The sequence below is a fragment of the Limulus polyphemus genome, unplaced genomic scaffold (genome assembly GCF_000517525.1).
Source record: "Limulus polyphemus unplaced genomic scaffold, Limulus_polyphemus-2.1.2 Scaffold5447, whole genome shotgun sequence".
In the NCBI taxonomy this organism is placed as follows: domain Eukaryota; kingdom Metazoa; phylum Arthropoda; class Merostomata; order Xiphosura; family Limulidae; genus Limulus; species Limulus polyphemus.
The window spans coordinates 5,583-22,637 of NW_013671057.1; the positions used below are offsets into that span (position 1 = coordinate 5,583).

At 33.5% G+C, this 17,055-nt stretch overlaps 1 protein-coding gene across 1 annotated transcript in view; it reads right to left on the minus strand.

Annotated features, from left to right (window-relative positions):
• The window catches only part of LOC106472589 (G protein-coupled receptor kinase 2-like), a gene marked incomplete at both ends in the record, with an annotated part of 52,275 nt that overhangs the window by 5,254 nt on the left and 29,966 nt on the right, over positions 1-17,055 (minus strand). The window contains 6 exons of the mRNA XM_013933244.1: positions 1,556-1,655; positions 2,165-2,256; positions 3,752-3,803; positions 5,421-5,482; positions 6,408-6,482; positions 7,508-7,609. Coding sequence (XP_013788698.1) covers positions 1,556-1,655; positions 2,165-2,256; positions 3,752-3,803; positions 5,421-5,482; positions 6,408-6,482; positions 7,508-7,609 — 483 coding nt within the window. The remainder of the gene's footprint in view (positions 1-1,555; positions 1,656-2,164; positions 2,257-3,751; positions 3,804-5,420; positions 5,483-6,407; positions 6,483-7,507; positions 7,610-17,055) is intronic.

The window sequence follows — 17,055 nt, forward strand, 5'->3', positions numbered from 1 at the left end:
TTATGTATTAAACTACTATACATAGGAAAAACAAAGTCCTGTAATAAGTAAATTATATATACCTTCACTTATGTATTAAACTACTATACGTAGGAAAAACAAAGTTCTGTAATAAGTAAATTATATATACCTTCACTCATGTATTAAACTACTATACGTACGAAAAACAAAGTCCTGTAATAAGTAAATTATATATACCTTCCCTCATGTATTAAACTACTATACGTACGAAAAACAAAATCCTGTAATAAGTAAATTATATATACCTTCACTCATGTATTGTCTAGCTGTAATGTATATTGAAAAATTCATGCACACCACTTACTGTCAACATTCTGCGCTGTGTACGTTCGACGCTTCACGTTACCCTGTAGACAAACACTGTCATCCACTGACTTTGTTTTAAGTTGGGTGTGAAACTTCACAGTTATTACAGTACTGATTATTGTGTAATGTTCAAAACTTTCCTCTGACTACTGTCCTGATTATTGTGTAACATATGAAACTTCCCTCTTACTACCGTACTGATCAGTCTGTAAAATATGAAACTTCTTTGATTACTGTATAACATATGAAACTTCCCTCTGACTATCGTATTGATTATTGTGTAATATATGAAACTTCCCTCTTACTACCGTACTGATTATCGTGTAATATATGAAACTTCCCTCTTACTACCGTACTGATTATCGTGGAACATATGAAACTTCCCTCTTACTACCGTACTGATTATCGTGTAACACATGAAACTTCCCTCTTACTACCGTACTGATTATCGTGTAACACATGAAACTTCCCTCTTACTACCGTACTGATTATCGTGTAACACATGAAACTTCCCTCTTACTACCGTACTGATTATCGTGTAACATATGAAACTTCCCTCTTACTACCGTACTGATTATCGTGTAACATATGAAACTTCCCTCTTACTATCGTATTGATTATTGTGTAACATATGAAACTTCCCTCTTACTACCATACTGATTATTGTGTAACATATGAAATTTCCCTCTTACTACCATAATCAGTATCGTGAAATGTATTAGACTTTCTTCTGACTACCATACTGATTATTGTGTTATGTATAAACCTTCCTTCTGACTACCATACTGATTATTGTGTTATGTATAAACCTTCCCTCTGACTACCGTACTGATTATTGTGTTATGTATTAGACTTCCCTCTGGTTACTGTACTGATTATTGTGTAACATATGAAACTTCCCTCTTACTACCATAATCAGTATCGTGAAATGTATTAGACTTCCTTCTGACTACCATACTGATTATTGTGTTATGTATAAACCTTCCCTCTGACTACCGTACTGATTATTGTGTAATGTATTAGACTTCCCTCTGGTTACTGTACTGATTATTGTGTAACGTTTTGAGTACAACTTGAGTCCAGTCAGTACAGGTGGTAAGTGTGAATTATATGCATAAAATTTCACACTTACCCCTGTACTGACTAGACTCAATTTTCTGTGTAAAACTTCACACTTACCTCCCCGTACTTACTGGACTCAGTTCTATTTGTAAAAGTTCACACTTACCCCTGTACTGACTAGACTTAACATGATTCTTTCATTCAAAGCTAATGTCTCTCCTTGCTTCATCTTTATTCTCTTCTTGTCTAAACACTTCATCGCATACCTGTGAGATGCACTTTAAAACATCAGTAAACAACTTCAATAAAGCAGTAATCATTCAGACACAGAGCTTCAAAAAAGGTTAAATTTGATTATACAGTTACCTACAATGTCACACAAAATTCAAATAGATCATGTCAGCATATCATACCAAAACACACAACACAAAATTTGTTCAAAATACTTTCAAATGGAAAACTATCAAAGTTCTGCTTACACGATTCAGCAAAATCAAAGTAATATGAACAATGACCATCATAGAAGAAATTAAACTATGGAGAACTTCTGGCAGTATCTCAGATTCTTCTTATAACAGTGCTGTGTTATTGTGTACCATTAACTATTTTGTTCCTACGGTTTTATCAACATTATTTTGGAAGTTCTGGCTATCTGAAGCTAAAAAAAAAAAGTCTTATACTTAACGTCTACTTAAGGCTTTACAACAAGGTCGATTACAATATTACTTTTTCATACCGAGCATTTATATCATTAGGAATTCAAACGTTGACTTACATTTTTCCAGTGTCTGCTTTTCTACATCCATACACTTCCCCAAATCCTCCGCGCCCAATGATTCTGTGGACACTGAAGTCATTCATTGTTAACTAAAAACAAAAATATTAATTAGTTTCTTCTGGAAACTCTTTACAAATTTTTACTCATTAGGATGTTATAAAGCACATTAAAAAACTGCTCATGAGACAAAAAACATTACCACTTTTCACTGCTAATTCTAAACCAGATATCGAAAACAAACTATGCTCTAGAGAATTAATAAACTGTGTAATGAGAGCTTTCAAGAAAGTTTTAAGTTACCATGTATTAAGTATTACCTAAACAAAAAATAATTTCATTGGCTGACGTTTTATGCAAACTGATAGGCTTAATCAAAAATTAACAAACACACCACCTAATACAAATCTTAATCACATCTACTGATTTAGTCTTTAATTTTTAAATATTTTCCAGATTATTCAATAATGTTTTAATCTGTACCAGTTAATTACAATGATAGGCCGATACATATTATTTTTTAAAAAAATCAATATTTCATAGCAAATAAATTCCAATGTCTTACTTTATATTTTCTAAGGTTACAGAAATTATAACATTACAGGGTAAAAGAAACATGCTTTCTAAGGTTAAACAGAGGGTTAAGTAATTAAATCAAAATGATTTTGAATATCCAAATCAGCAAGTCACAAGACAACCACAGCTAACATAAAGTCTTGGTGGAATGGAATGTATCAAAACTACATTTTGCATTGGCACTTCATAAATAGTGTGAATGCCACCAAAAACTGATTGCTCTTGGGAAGGGTATGCAACAGCCCTTTCTAATGCAAATATTCATATACTCAGATCATGGATTTAGAATTTCCAAAGTGGAGATATCCCTTATATTTAATGCCACTATAAAACAAAGGAATATGGATCAACTTGGGGCACCAGAGCCATCCAGAAAGAGACTTACAACAAATCATATTCCAATCATGGTAAGCAAAGTACAGTATTTTATAACATTTAAGAATCAATCAACAAAAAGGTCAGTGGCAAAAGCTGTCCATGTGCCTCAGCCAACAGTATGCAACATAATCAAGAAGGATCTCTGCCTGGAAAAGCAACACAAGTCACATGTACACAAGATGCTTCCACAATATATCCATTGAACTGTAGCATACCTCAAGCATCTAGAGAATAAAATAGGTATTCAAGTTATTCCCCATGAAGACATACTGGTCAAATTAGTGGATCCACATCATATGGATTTCCACACAAGTGGACTGCTGAAATGGGCACAGAGAAACCATCCTCCTTGTACTATAGATGGATTAGTGAAGGTCTGCAGGGGGAATTGGTGTTCTTTGGACATGACAGCCCTATGCCAGATACTTTTGAAATGGAAGTTATGCTGCAGGTCTATTGTCAAGATGCATAGTCATCTGATAGAGCATGACTGGATGTGGTGACATGGACTGTGCCACACAAAATTGATTATTCTGACACAAAGAAACATAGTAATTTTACACATGAAACTAATTATTCATAATAAAAGTAGAGTAGTTATACAAGTTAGTATCTCTCAAATAAAAATCTTACCTGAATATTCAGTTCTAAATTCTTCCACTGACAAAACCTAGTGTATTTGTCACTGAAATTGAAATAATAATTTTATTCTTTAACAATTCTTGAAATAGCTTAAAACATCAACTCGTTAAAACATATACATCTATTTTGCTGCAATGATTTTTTCTTTACAAATGTGGTCAATCATAACTTCAATCCCTTTTGTTAGGCCTAAAAAATCCTCAATGTTTCAACAGTTTAAGAAATTTTACACCATTATAACATAAATAATGTTTAAAAGTAAAAACTAGGTATGCACGGGTACCCAGCCACATATTTGACCCCGGCCGAGTGTCGAAGTTAAAAATAGCCGAATCTGGATAATTGAAAATGCCATATGAGCACTAATCTTTGTGGCAAGTTACACAGTTTTGAAAGTCAATAACTGGTTTAGTCAAAAAAAATGTGCACCAACCAACAAAGACTGACCGCCTGCTGAGAGTTGTGGATCCAGAGAACAATAGAGGTTAATAACAGGCATGGCCTGAGAAGTAGATTTCTGGGGAAGGTGGGGTTTTCGAGACAATATGGGTTAGGGTTTGAGAAGTTGGGGCTAGGCATTAATCGGAATAATGATTCTAAAACGTGTCAACATGACTGTTTCTGCGTTTGCTTTCACTGGCCTCACTTTTGGAAGTCAAATGAAGCTCAATTTCCCACAACGGCCAGGATAGCAAGACGTTATCTTTTCTTACCTCTGACTAGTGTAGATAGCGAACGGGCTTTATCACACAAATGCAAAGTCAAGGGTTTTATCTGAAAATGCTGCTGTTCCTCATGTACAATTTAAACGAAAAAATACAGGCATTATGCAAACTGGTGTGCACATTTTTGTTAGTTAATTTTGAAAGTTGAAAGTAAAACTGGAATATTCTATTGGCGATTATTCGGTTAAATGTAATAAACATCAAGTTTTTTGTTTTTGTTTCTAACTTTTACGTATATTGTTTATTTTTTTGTGGGGTGGGGAGTGGAGAATCTGGACCAATTTAGCACCCGGCCCGGCCGAACTTTATTGGCTAAGCACCCGGACCACGTATTCGGCCAACTTTTACTACCAGTGCATCCCTAGTAAAACATATATATATATATATTTATTTTTTTAAACCAATAACAACTCTTCATGTTTTAGGTTACATAGTATGTAAAACTGTTCTATACAAGCAAAACGTGAAACATTCAAGAAACTCCCTGTTATTAATAATCACAAGTTACAAATAAGTACCGGTTTCAGTTAGATTTGTTATAAGACAGTGATAATTTTTAAACACTACATTTTTTATTCTGTCCCTTAGGAATTTTCTAAAAGCACGTGTTTAACAATATTTCGAGCACACCATATACATTGTTGACAAACGAGTTTGGCTAAATACCAGAGGCCATCAAGCCAGTTCGGATACAACAAACACCAGCTGTCGAAAAGGCTATTAATATAAAACTAAAATAAGCCTAATATGATTGTCTTATGACAAACGTAACTGATTATAATCACGCTTCACCAACAAAAGATGTTCATAATAATTACTTATCTTCATCTTTAAAATCATATAAATTCTTACAACATTCCAAAATACAAGTACCCCTTAATAAGGCTCAAACCTACAGCCTTCAACAAATCTGAGTAATATTGTCTTCTCCATACCTTTCGATAAACATTCGAAAGAGATCTCCTCGAAGGTGATTAAAAACCTCTGCTATATATGGCTGCAGAAAAACAACAATAGAGGTGCATTAGTTTAAAACTTGTATGAATTAACACAATAAATCAGTGACGCAGTTTTAACTATATTTTCCTCTTATCACAAAACAAAAACTTCAAAGTAAAATCAATCTTACTATAATGAACATACTGTGTATATAGGTATCTATGTATGTGACTGAAGTAATAAACACACTGTGGCACCATTTCACACTTTAGGTATTCAAGATTCAAACAATTAGAAAAATAACTGTGGTATGTGCAACAACCATTTTATTTATAATAGAACGCAGTTTTAAGTACTTTCCTCAAAAGAAGAACACGACATGATGGTTTCATTATATCTACATTGATGTAATTTTTAAATGTAGTTCTGAGAAAAAATTCCTTTTTTTAGAAAATGTTCACTTTTTCTAAAAATGTTTTCATTGAGGTATGAATACCACGATTAGTTATTACCAGCACAAACAGCTGCCCATAGGATGGCATTTCTGCTAGTATAAAAAAAACATGTTGTTTATTTCTAAATAAGCAATAATCATTATCTACAGTGATCAAACAAACTCTGAAAAAGTATTAAAAACGAAAATGTAATTATATTTTAGTTTTGATAGTAAGTAATAGATGGCACCACTTCCCAATTTAAATAAATTCTTCCTCAACATGTTTTATATAGTCTTGTTTAGTACACAATTTTGTTTCCATGTGTAGGATCTAAATAATTATAAACTTTGTACTTATAGAAAATAATCAATCAATATCTTTTGATAGATATTTCATAACTGGCAGTCAGAATCTCTCAGTTTCTGAAAGGCAAAAGCATAAGATGTTTCCCAAGAATCGTGAACAACATACATATCCAACTTTTTACTGTTCTGCTTTCAGATAAAGTTCTATCACTACAACACAGATTGTTCAAAAACAAATCACCTGAAACAGGTTAACTGGCACCTCCTTCCTCATTAAGTACTTCTGCACATGGTCAACAACATCTTTGGAATAATTCTGTGTAAAAACATCTTTTATTTAGTATGTCCTAATTTATTCAAATTATACAATTGTTTTAAGACAGAAAAAGTACAAAAGTTTTAATGTTAGTAATATCATATAAGAGAAAATTTTACCATTCAGCAATATGAAGAGGCACACCAGAGATTCTGTAAACCTATCATTTAATAAATCTAAACTTTAAGGTTTTTACAAAAACACTACCAGCAAATATGCATTATACTAATATTAAAGCCAGCAGGGTCCAGTACAGAAAAAAAACTTTCAGTTAGACTTGACACACGTACACATTGTTAAAGGCAACATTTAATTTTTAGCCATCAAATAGTTGTCAACTAGCAGAAAGCTATTTGATAAGTAGCTAGTGTTGATGATTTCTGGTAGCTCCATCTAGCTCTGGAGTGGCCAGTGATTTTTTACAGGTGGGCCACTTCACAAATTTTGGTAAGTCGTGATGAGCCCACACATTTCCCCTATATTAATTAAATTACCTCAACGTCCGATTGTATAAAGACTCCATTATGTTCTTTCCACAACTGCCAGGAGTCATGGTGGGCAGAAAAGAAATGTTAGGCGGGCCATATTTCATCCACCCCTGATCTAGCCCCGTTAATGCCAGTCAACATATTACAGAAAGAACTATGAAAGAAACCGAAAACTTGTCTTCATATTTACCCTAAATCAGCATTACCAGAAACTTCACACCACATCTAAAAAAATCAAATTCACGACGACACTATCTCTACAAGAAGATTCTGGCAACCATCTATTAGTATAAAATTTACCATAATTTTCCAATTTTATCGGTAAAATTTATTTCACAAAATCTTTGCTAGAATTTCATATTTAATGAAAGATAGTGCAAAATTGTCGGTTGTTTTCATAAAACTTCAGCAATAGCAGGTTACTGTGAGAGTTTTAATTTGTTCTGTTTTGCACCTCTACACTAAATACGATTCAGGTATTATTGGACCAATAAGAGAAAGAGATAGACTAATAACTCCAAAGAAAACAATCTTTACATGAGTATGAGAAAGTAGTTCCTTCATGATGAAATTGTCGTAGATCTCTCTAGCAGTTTGTCTCCTCTCTTCGACCGTTTCTAATTTTTCATATTTCTTAATCTGTAGTGAAAGAAACAAAACGTAGTCATGGTTTTACTGTTACCGACATTTTAAAAAATAGGAGAATTGTCAGACATAAGCTGTAATATTTCATAACTCATCTTCATAACTTTTTTTTTTTTAAGTAGTTAATTGTGAAAAACCTTTTGCTGTTTTTTTTGGAATTTGTAGTTAATACTAGAGGGATTTAGACATTTTGGTAATAAAGTTAGAAATAAAAAACAACCTTTGATCTCCAGATAATAGTATATAAAAAAAACTTTATAGTTCAGCCAACATTTCACCATTGCAGTTTTATCAGTTCTCGTACTAGTAAAGCTCTAATTAAACCAAAATGGCAAAACGTTGGCTGAAATATTTTTATTATTATTATCTGGAGAATAAATGTCTTTCTTTTCTAACTTTATTGTTATGACAGTGAAAAGAAGCGTTTGATTGTACACGTGTGACAGTGTACTCTCTGGCTGTATATATCTAGTGTGGTGTCTTACATCCAATTTAATGAACTTTTTTATGCTTTTTCAATGTCCATCAGATGATCTGATAACCTTTGTAGAAAGCAAAACATTTTTAACACATTCATAAATTCTGTTCTAAAAGTATATGTGGTTATACACTATTGTCTAATTTCAAAAAATAATAAAAACCTAGTTACTGTAAAAATTAACAGATGGTAGCACTCTACAATTTAAAATGAATATACTTTTCCTTGTAGAATTATTGGTCTTCAAAGATTTAAGTCTTGATGAATACTCAATTTTGCTCAAACTTTTGTGATTCTGTTGAGCATTGTTTAAAATCTATATTATGTTGTTAGACAGTATTTCACTTGGAGTCTGCAAGAAAACCAAATAACTTCAAACAGATTTCATTAATTGAAATGTAGCTTTCATGAAAAAATTTGGTATTTTTGATTACAAAAAACTTTGAATTCATCAGCGTTTCAATTGAAAATCACAACCACAAATTAAATTAACAATCTAAACCTGTTAAAAATAAATTATTTCCTATCAGGAAATGCTCTTCAAAGTTTTAAACTTTAAATTAAGGTTTTATTGGTACACTGTCTTGAATCTTACCTAGTTTTATCACTATAATCAAAATACACTATACAAGTTCTGATGTTGGATTACTTATTAATTCAAGTGAAACAAAATGCAAGTACTGAAAGAACATCAATGTCGGGCATGGCTTCCACACACCTAACTGTTTAAAAATTATTAACAAATAAAATTACTCAATGAAAAACGTCAGCTGCATTAAAACTTCGCTACCTAAAGCTAACAAAACAACCATATATACCAAAAAGTAAAGCACCATCAACAGGCTTAATATTCCTGTAAAAACTTTAGATATCAAATATTTTCTCACATTCCTGTTAATTATTCCATTATGGAATCCAAACCAGAGGTGTTAATATATAACATTTTACACTTAATTTTTGTTTGCTACATGTCGCTAACCAGAAGGTTTTTCATTCAGTATTTGAGCTTTTCAGCTGGGCTGGATATGATGGTTTACAAAAGTCTAATGAACATCATGTTATTATGAAATATACTTGTTAGTTCTATTTCTCAACAATACATAAAAAAACGGGTTCAGTAAAAACACATTCTATTTATATCGGTTGTAATTCAATAACTGTCTGAAGCCGTGTTGTTTGTTTGTTAAACTTCATGCAAAGTTACTCAAGGACTATCTATGTTAGCCATCCCTAATTTTGAATGATACACTAGATGGAAGGCAGTTAGTCAACACTATCCACCACCAACACTTGGACTAATCTTTAACAAATGAATAGTGGGATTGACCATCATATTATAATGCTCACACAATAGAAATCCCTTGCCCCACACATTACTAGTCAAGCTCCCTAACCACCAGGTGATGCCACATTAAGGCACTTGTGGAGACTGGGCAAAATATAAACTAGCGGATCTCCCCATGCTTTTAAGAAAGTACCATACAAATTGATAAAGTGAATTTATTAATGATAAAAAAAAGAATATTAAAAAAAACTAGTTTATTTATGAAATTAAATAAATCAAGGATGCTCCTCTAACTCCCACTCCTGACCACACTGCACTCTCACAGTGGGCCCTAGACAACTGCCCCTTTTGTACATTGAATAAAATAGTCCTGGCTACAATGGACAAATTAAAAGGAATCTGAAAAATCTGCAGTTAACTAGTTTTCGTAACAGTTATACTATAATCTTCAATTTAACTAAATTTTAAGCAAAATGCTAATAGACGCGTTAGGCCTATGCACAATCTCAGCTAACTATACAGGCCTAATGGCTAATGTAACAAGTTACTCTGAAACTTAAGTAATTTCATACAATTTCATTTTTCTATTTAAATTAGAGGTTATTTTTCATGTTATCAGTATAGAACTGACAGCTTTTAGGCCTTTTTTGTTCATATTCTGCAATTTAATAAATTTATCATAGGCTTAACTGAGTATAGTTACTATTACATTAGGCTTAAGCCACATAATACTTAAGATTACTGTTAGGCTTAATGTATGTTAAAACTTGAAGTTGAATATGGTTTATTTATTTACAGAGTTGGTGTAGGCTATAAGCCTATATTTTGCTAAAAGTAAATTTTTACAACCTACACGACATTTCATCCGATAACGTTATAAAGCTTTGCTCGTTAAATCAAAAATTAGGCCCATAAGCTTTACTTGCTGTTTAGTGTAACAGTAACGTATAACTAAAAGTTTCTACAACTGTTGTACTTTAAACTTGTCATCAATTGCAGTAACAACTATCATTAAATTGAGAATCAATAATTAGTCCTACCATATATTATAGATACGGTCTGTGAAAATATGCTAACGAAATGTACAGTTTTAATTATTGTTTTTTTTTTACAACCACATAAAAAGTGGTACTATTTTGTAACATTAAAAACATATCAGAAATTTTATCATGCATTTCAAGAAAGTGATATCCAGTAATGATAATCAAAGCCATTCCTAGTTCCCAATGGAAAAAAACTTCATACACATAAATATACGTATATATTTCCTCGAAAAGGGGTCAAAGGCTCCCTGGAAGAGGCACCTATTTTAACCACTCGCACCACTATATACGTGTGTTGTTCGTCAGTCAGTCAGTAGACACTAAAATGAAATCACATAAAGTACGCTTAACAGTGCAACTTGAACAGTCGTGACGTCAGTAAAACGTGCGCATGCCATGAATCACGAGAAGAATTATTCACTTTGTAGGCTACAACACAGCATGACATACCAATTTAAAAGCAAGAAATAAAATATTTATTAACTCTTAATTTTGGTTTTATTTACTCTTGAAACAAAAAACTTTCGGGGACCCTGCGGAAGTACATCTAGTAAAGTACCACGCTTTTGAACAGGTGCGTTTTTAACACAAATAAATTTCTGATATACGCAATAACAATTGAGAATTCTCATAAATCATCGTTTATAAAAATTTCTTTCGGAGGTAAAAAAGACAATATTGGTATAGAATTCGTCAAAGCATTTAACTTTCAAGAAGGTTTATGTTACCATTTAGTTTTTTTTTACAACTATAATATTAATTACCTCAGTAGAGGTCATAGTTGTTTGTATTTTACTGTTAAGCGCAAAGCTACACAATGGCCTATCTATTCTGCCCACCGCGGGTATCGAAACCAGATTTCTAGAGTTATAATTTTGCTACTCTAAGCAGTACCTTTAAGAAAGTTGGACAAATAACATTTTTGTCTCTTCTGTCTATAATATTAAATACCTAATTAGATATCAATAATCCAATATAATGGAAGAGAAAAAAAAACCCTTAAAAACGTCAGAAAAACTGATGGACTAGAATTTTTATATCATTAATAAGAGCAACGAATCTTCCAGTTTAGAGAATTCCTTATAACACAAAATTTTGTTTTTAATTAGACACTCAACGTTTCCCTTTACAGACTAAAACACAAACCGAAACTGACAATAGAAAGCTCCAAATGGTTTAAATTATGGTCGATAATTTCTTGTATCAATATGTCTTCTATACACCAGTGTGCATTACAGAAATTAAAATCTCTTCAGAAAAAAAGGTCCATAATATTGCTTACTGGATTTATATCAGTCGCAATACATACATCATTAAATAGACATATGGATATTACAATTGAAAGTTCGATCTTATCCGGATAAATAAATGTAAACAGGAAGGTTTTAAAGGTTATGGAAAGTCAACTTTTACACCGAAAACCACAAACGTTTCTTAAGAGGCCAATTTACTTCTGAGATTACTACGCACTTTATAAACAACCGACAAAGTTCCAGTCAGTTTCACTAGCACCACATAGTGGCAGCGCCGTTCTATGTCATGACTTTGGCAGGTGACAAATCACTATTAGTCACGACCCTGTAACTTTGCCAGAGTTTGACGACTTTTTTTTTTTTTAATACACTTGTAACAGCCAAACGTTTCATTAGTTTGCGATCAATGGTATAGGCTGCCAATTCTATACACAAACTGTTAAACACAAATAAAAATAAACACGTGCGCGTGGCTAAGTTGAAATATAACAGACTGGTGGTTAACATTTTGATATCAAACATTTGCTTCAGCAGTGGTAAGGACCAATTAAGTACGTAACAATCAAACAACAATGACGAAGTATACTTAAGTAGGGTTTTCTTTACACTCACAAAAATGTACTATGTTAAAAACAAAAGTCCACTCACAAGAACACTTACCTTTAAGGGCAGGTTGTATTTGCAGAGGGTATTTATAACAGCTGCAACTCGAAACATGTGCTGTCGTAAATCTTACATTCAGATAGCACCCGTCTGTACACTTGGCATTAGAAAAAAGTTGTAACAGTTGGTTTTTAAGTAAACATTATATCAATTGGTTGGTTAAAAATTGATTATAGTCACAGTAAACAGGAATCGAAATGCATGGATTAATTTTAGTCGCTTTAATGTCTAGTATTTTAATGGGAATAGGGTGAAGGATCGGTAGCATTCAAATGTAACTGGCGAAAAATATATGTATTACTGCTTCTCTTATTTAAAACAAGATATTGTGGTTTTATAATCCAAATATTTCCTAATATTTAGCTTAAGAAAAAAAAACGAATCAGTCATCGAACGCACATGAAAACATTGAATATCGGCGCTTTTATTCGCGCCAAATTTAATAACAATCAACACAACCTCATTAATAAGAATCATATACAACACAAGCACTGGTTGTTTTTTTATCACATTTCATGTACGCCAAATTACTTGCTATGCCTTATACTTTTAGAAGTAGAAATACCCCCAAAGTAAGACGAGGACCTAAGAAGCACATAATTTAACAGCCAGATAATGCCTTATAACGGTCGCATGAATTCAATAACAGTATATATCACAGAACGTGCAGTTTTAAACATTTCTAGTGAATCGTACAGGGTATATTTAAACAAATATAGAAGACATTGTTTTGTTTACTTGTTAAGGCACACAAAAAATAAAAAGTTAATCGAAAGGCTGATTTTTTTCCTTCTCGTCAAAATACGATCTCGGTGAGAACAAAACGTGAGACTTGGTCCGCTCTCCGATTTGCCAACGTACGCTAAACATTAAGGAAGATTTAATTGGTAACCCTAATTCTATTTATTCCCTCGACTCCTTCGTGATCGTTTACTTGTGAAAAGAAATAAACAGAATAAGCAGGCGGGTTCTTTAGGAAACGTATGATAAAACGAGTTAGCGTTGTTCAAAATGACTTAAATATGAAATGATCTGTTGGTTTGTGTTGATAAGAAGTTACATCTGCATAACTGTGATCTTAAAACTGAGTTTGTGTTTTTTTTGGAGGGGGTAATTGTGCAATGTTGGCCTAAAATTTTAATAGACTTTACATAAATTAAAGCACAAAGCTATACAATGGGCTATATTCCCCGTGCTCACCGCTGAACCATCGCTAAATCCATTTATGTAGTATGTTTAGATGGTTTAGATCCCGGGGAAAAAAAAGAAGTTTAAATGTGTGTTTGTGTGTGTATGTGTAATTTTATGTTAGTAACGAAAAGAATATTGGAATTGTAGTAAAGAAAAAAAAAAAAAGACATTGGTGTACACGTAGCGCGCATGTACATGTACGCACGCACACACGTGGATTGGTTATTTCCGTTCTAATATACACGTATGGAAACTTGAAAATCATAATATACAATGCGATAGACGGTAAAATGACGTCAAAGATCCAAAACGGTTATATACACGTACTATATATATATAGAGAGAGAGAGAGAAAAAAGGAAATTCAAGCAGAGCCTAGCCTTATTTAGGCTTGATAACAAGCACCTCTGGTTAACGAGTTTCTAATCATGTTAACGAAGACAGTTAGTATCGGGTTGTTGTGTTTAGAATACTTGTGGTAATAACTGATCGCCACTCGATGCGCCAACACGTTGTATATATATTATGTAAAGTGTCTAATTCGTAAAGTTATGTACAAAAAATGAAGAAAAAAATCCACAGTATTTCATAAAAGAATTATGTGGCGATAAGGCGATTTTCACTATTTATATACCACGTGAATATTAGCACCGGACCTTTGATCAATATTACTCACTAGGTGGAGTACCTATTTATACAGAATGACCTTCTCCATGTCATCCTATATTACTGCCTCGCTTTTGTTGCAAATTGATCAAGAATTGTGGAAATGTATAAGGACCAGAAATGAAACGATAGGTCTACGACCGTGTATTTTTTCCAGGACACACACTTTGCTTTATATAGTTGATACTTTGAGAAACTACAACATCGTAATGAAATAAATTACTTTTGTTTATTGTTGTTGTCGTTTCCACGCGCTACCTTTTAGTTTTGTTGATGGCCATTTTATTTCTTACTTCTTGTTGCGACAGAAACCTAACCACTGGTCACTGAGTTCAGAGAGTCTAGGAACAGCATTATTATGGAGTTGAAAGGATTTATTTGTTGAATTTTGGGCAAAGCTACTCAAGGACTATCTGTGCTAGCTTTCACTAGTAAACGGTGAAGTTTGGGAGCCTTCACTAGTAAACTGTAAAGTTTGGGAGCCTTCACTAGTAAACTGTAAAGTTTGGGAGCCTTCACTAGTAAACTGTAAAGTTTGGGAGCCTTCACTAGTAAACTGTAAAGTTTGGGAGCCTTCACTAGTAAACAGTGAAGTTTGGGAGCCTTCACTAGTAAACAGTGAAGTTTGGGAGCCTTCACTAGTAAACTGTAAAGTTTGGGAGCCTTCACTAGTAAACTGTGAAGTTTTGACGGTGTCTTTCTTATACCAAACGTACTATCCTTATTTATTTATTTTTGAAAAACTTAATTATTCCAAATCTGTAACACAGATCCTCTCGAAAAGTTCTCCGGCATCACGGAAAGCTCGTACAGAAAGGAAAAAAAAGTACGTGCGTGTGCCTCTACATAAGAGAGACCATCCGTACTATTTTACGTTAATTAGTAGGCAAGTGCGCGAGCGCGCGCGCATACACATAAAACTAGAATATATGTTTAATAATCACATAAAATTTACATAACATGCTTTAAACTAAGTGATATCGACTCACCATCTTAAAAAGACAAAATGGGGGGGGGGGGGGAGTTCAGGAAAATTATTTGACCATATTTGTGAAAATTACATTGAAAGCTTAAAAATTAAAATAATATTTTCCTATTTGTATTCATACAAGTAATTACGACTGTTATATACTACAATACAATTTGTTCTACCCCAGTAGTTTAGGCTTCTGTTGATACTGGTTTCGTTTATTGTTAAGCGCAAAGATACACAATGGGCTATTTGTGCTCTGCCCACCACCAAACTTACGGCTGAGCCACTCGGAGAGGAGCGTTGACACTCTCCAATCTATAAATAATATTGCTACTGAGACTTTGTCAAAAGATTTCACCGCATAGTACGATCTGTTTATTACAGAAAATTTTGATCTGTACTAGATTTTTACAATTTTTGTCACACATACACACAGGGTTACACAGAATTTTACGCTCACGGCACCATCAAATCAAGAAGAAACCTGTATTGCGACATCAAAGCAGGTTGGTGCCGATATAATTAAGGTAATCCCGTAATATGAGAGAACAGTGACGTCAAACGACAAATAACTGACGTAATGAATAAGGTAACGCCCAAATCCAAAAGCTAGTTTGTTGAATTTCGCGTATAACGAGCTACTCGCGAGCTATCTCAGCCAGCTGTCCCTAATTTAGAAGTGATGGACTAGCGGGAAAGTAGCTAGTCATCATCACCCACAGCAATCTTTTTACCTACGAAAAGTGGGATTGACCGTTACGTTATAACGCCCCATGGCTGAAAAGGTAAGCATATTCGGTGACAGGATTGGGACCTGCGACCCGCAGATTTAGAGTCGAGCGCCTTAAACACCCAAAGTCCAATCGAAATGGTAACTCAACCAACAGACTGGAGACGATATGAATCCAAGATATTAATGAATTTCGAATCTAGGGGGAGAACAATCTTAGAAGGTTGTTCTCCGCTGCACGAGCCGACGCATTTTTCTCGAAACAAATTATTTTCCCAAATACAAATGCGTGAATTTGTATTTATTAATTCAAGCTTCTAATTACAGTGATACCAAAATTTGTTATTTAAGGAACTTTAACCTAGGTATTTTGGTAAAAATAGCCTGGTCACATTTCAATCAAGCCATGTCTGTTAATAAGAACAAAGCTACACATAGGACTATCTGTGCTGTCTCCACCGAAGACATCAAAACCAGATTTGTGGCGTGACTCACCGATATCCCACCAGGGGACTCGAAGTTGATAACCAATTGGCGTTTTTGTTGTTTTCTTGCCATGTATGTAACGCATTTTACCAACAGGTATTTTAAGTTCATTGCGCGTGCAAAAACTGGTAAGACACTGTTTTGGAATTTCTCAGCTATTTTATTTCACATGCCGCTCATCCTTAACATTCCCATCAAAAAGTTTTATGATCGTCGTAGATTTCTAGTAAAGCCGCATCTTCATTAAAGTCAACATTACTATTGAACTTACATAACATAACGTTTTGGGACAACATGGGAACCTATTGGTCCATCTCGGCTATTCCACCCTCTAAACTAAAACTATATGAAAAAAAAAAATCTTAAAGCTAGCCCTTATCATTCATGTACTTATAAAGCTTTCTCTTAAACTCACTTAAATTTACAGCCTCCACAACATCTGAAGGCAACCCATTCCAAAGTCCATCCACCCTGTTAGAAAAATAAAACTGTCCTAGCTGAAGATGACTCTGACTTTACCAAAATCTATATTTCTATTCCGTAGTACTACTATAATCAAATAATAAATATAAAAAATATGATGTATCAACACTATCAATTCTTCTTACAATCTTAAACACCTCAATCAGATCGCCCCCCCCCAACTCTTCTTTTTTTTCAAGAGAAGACAAT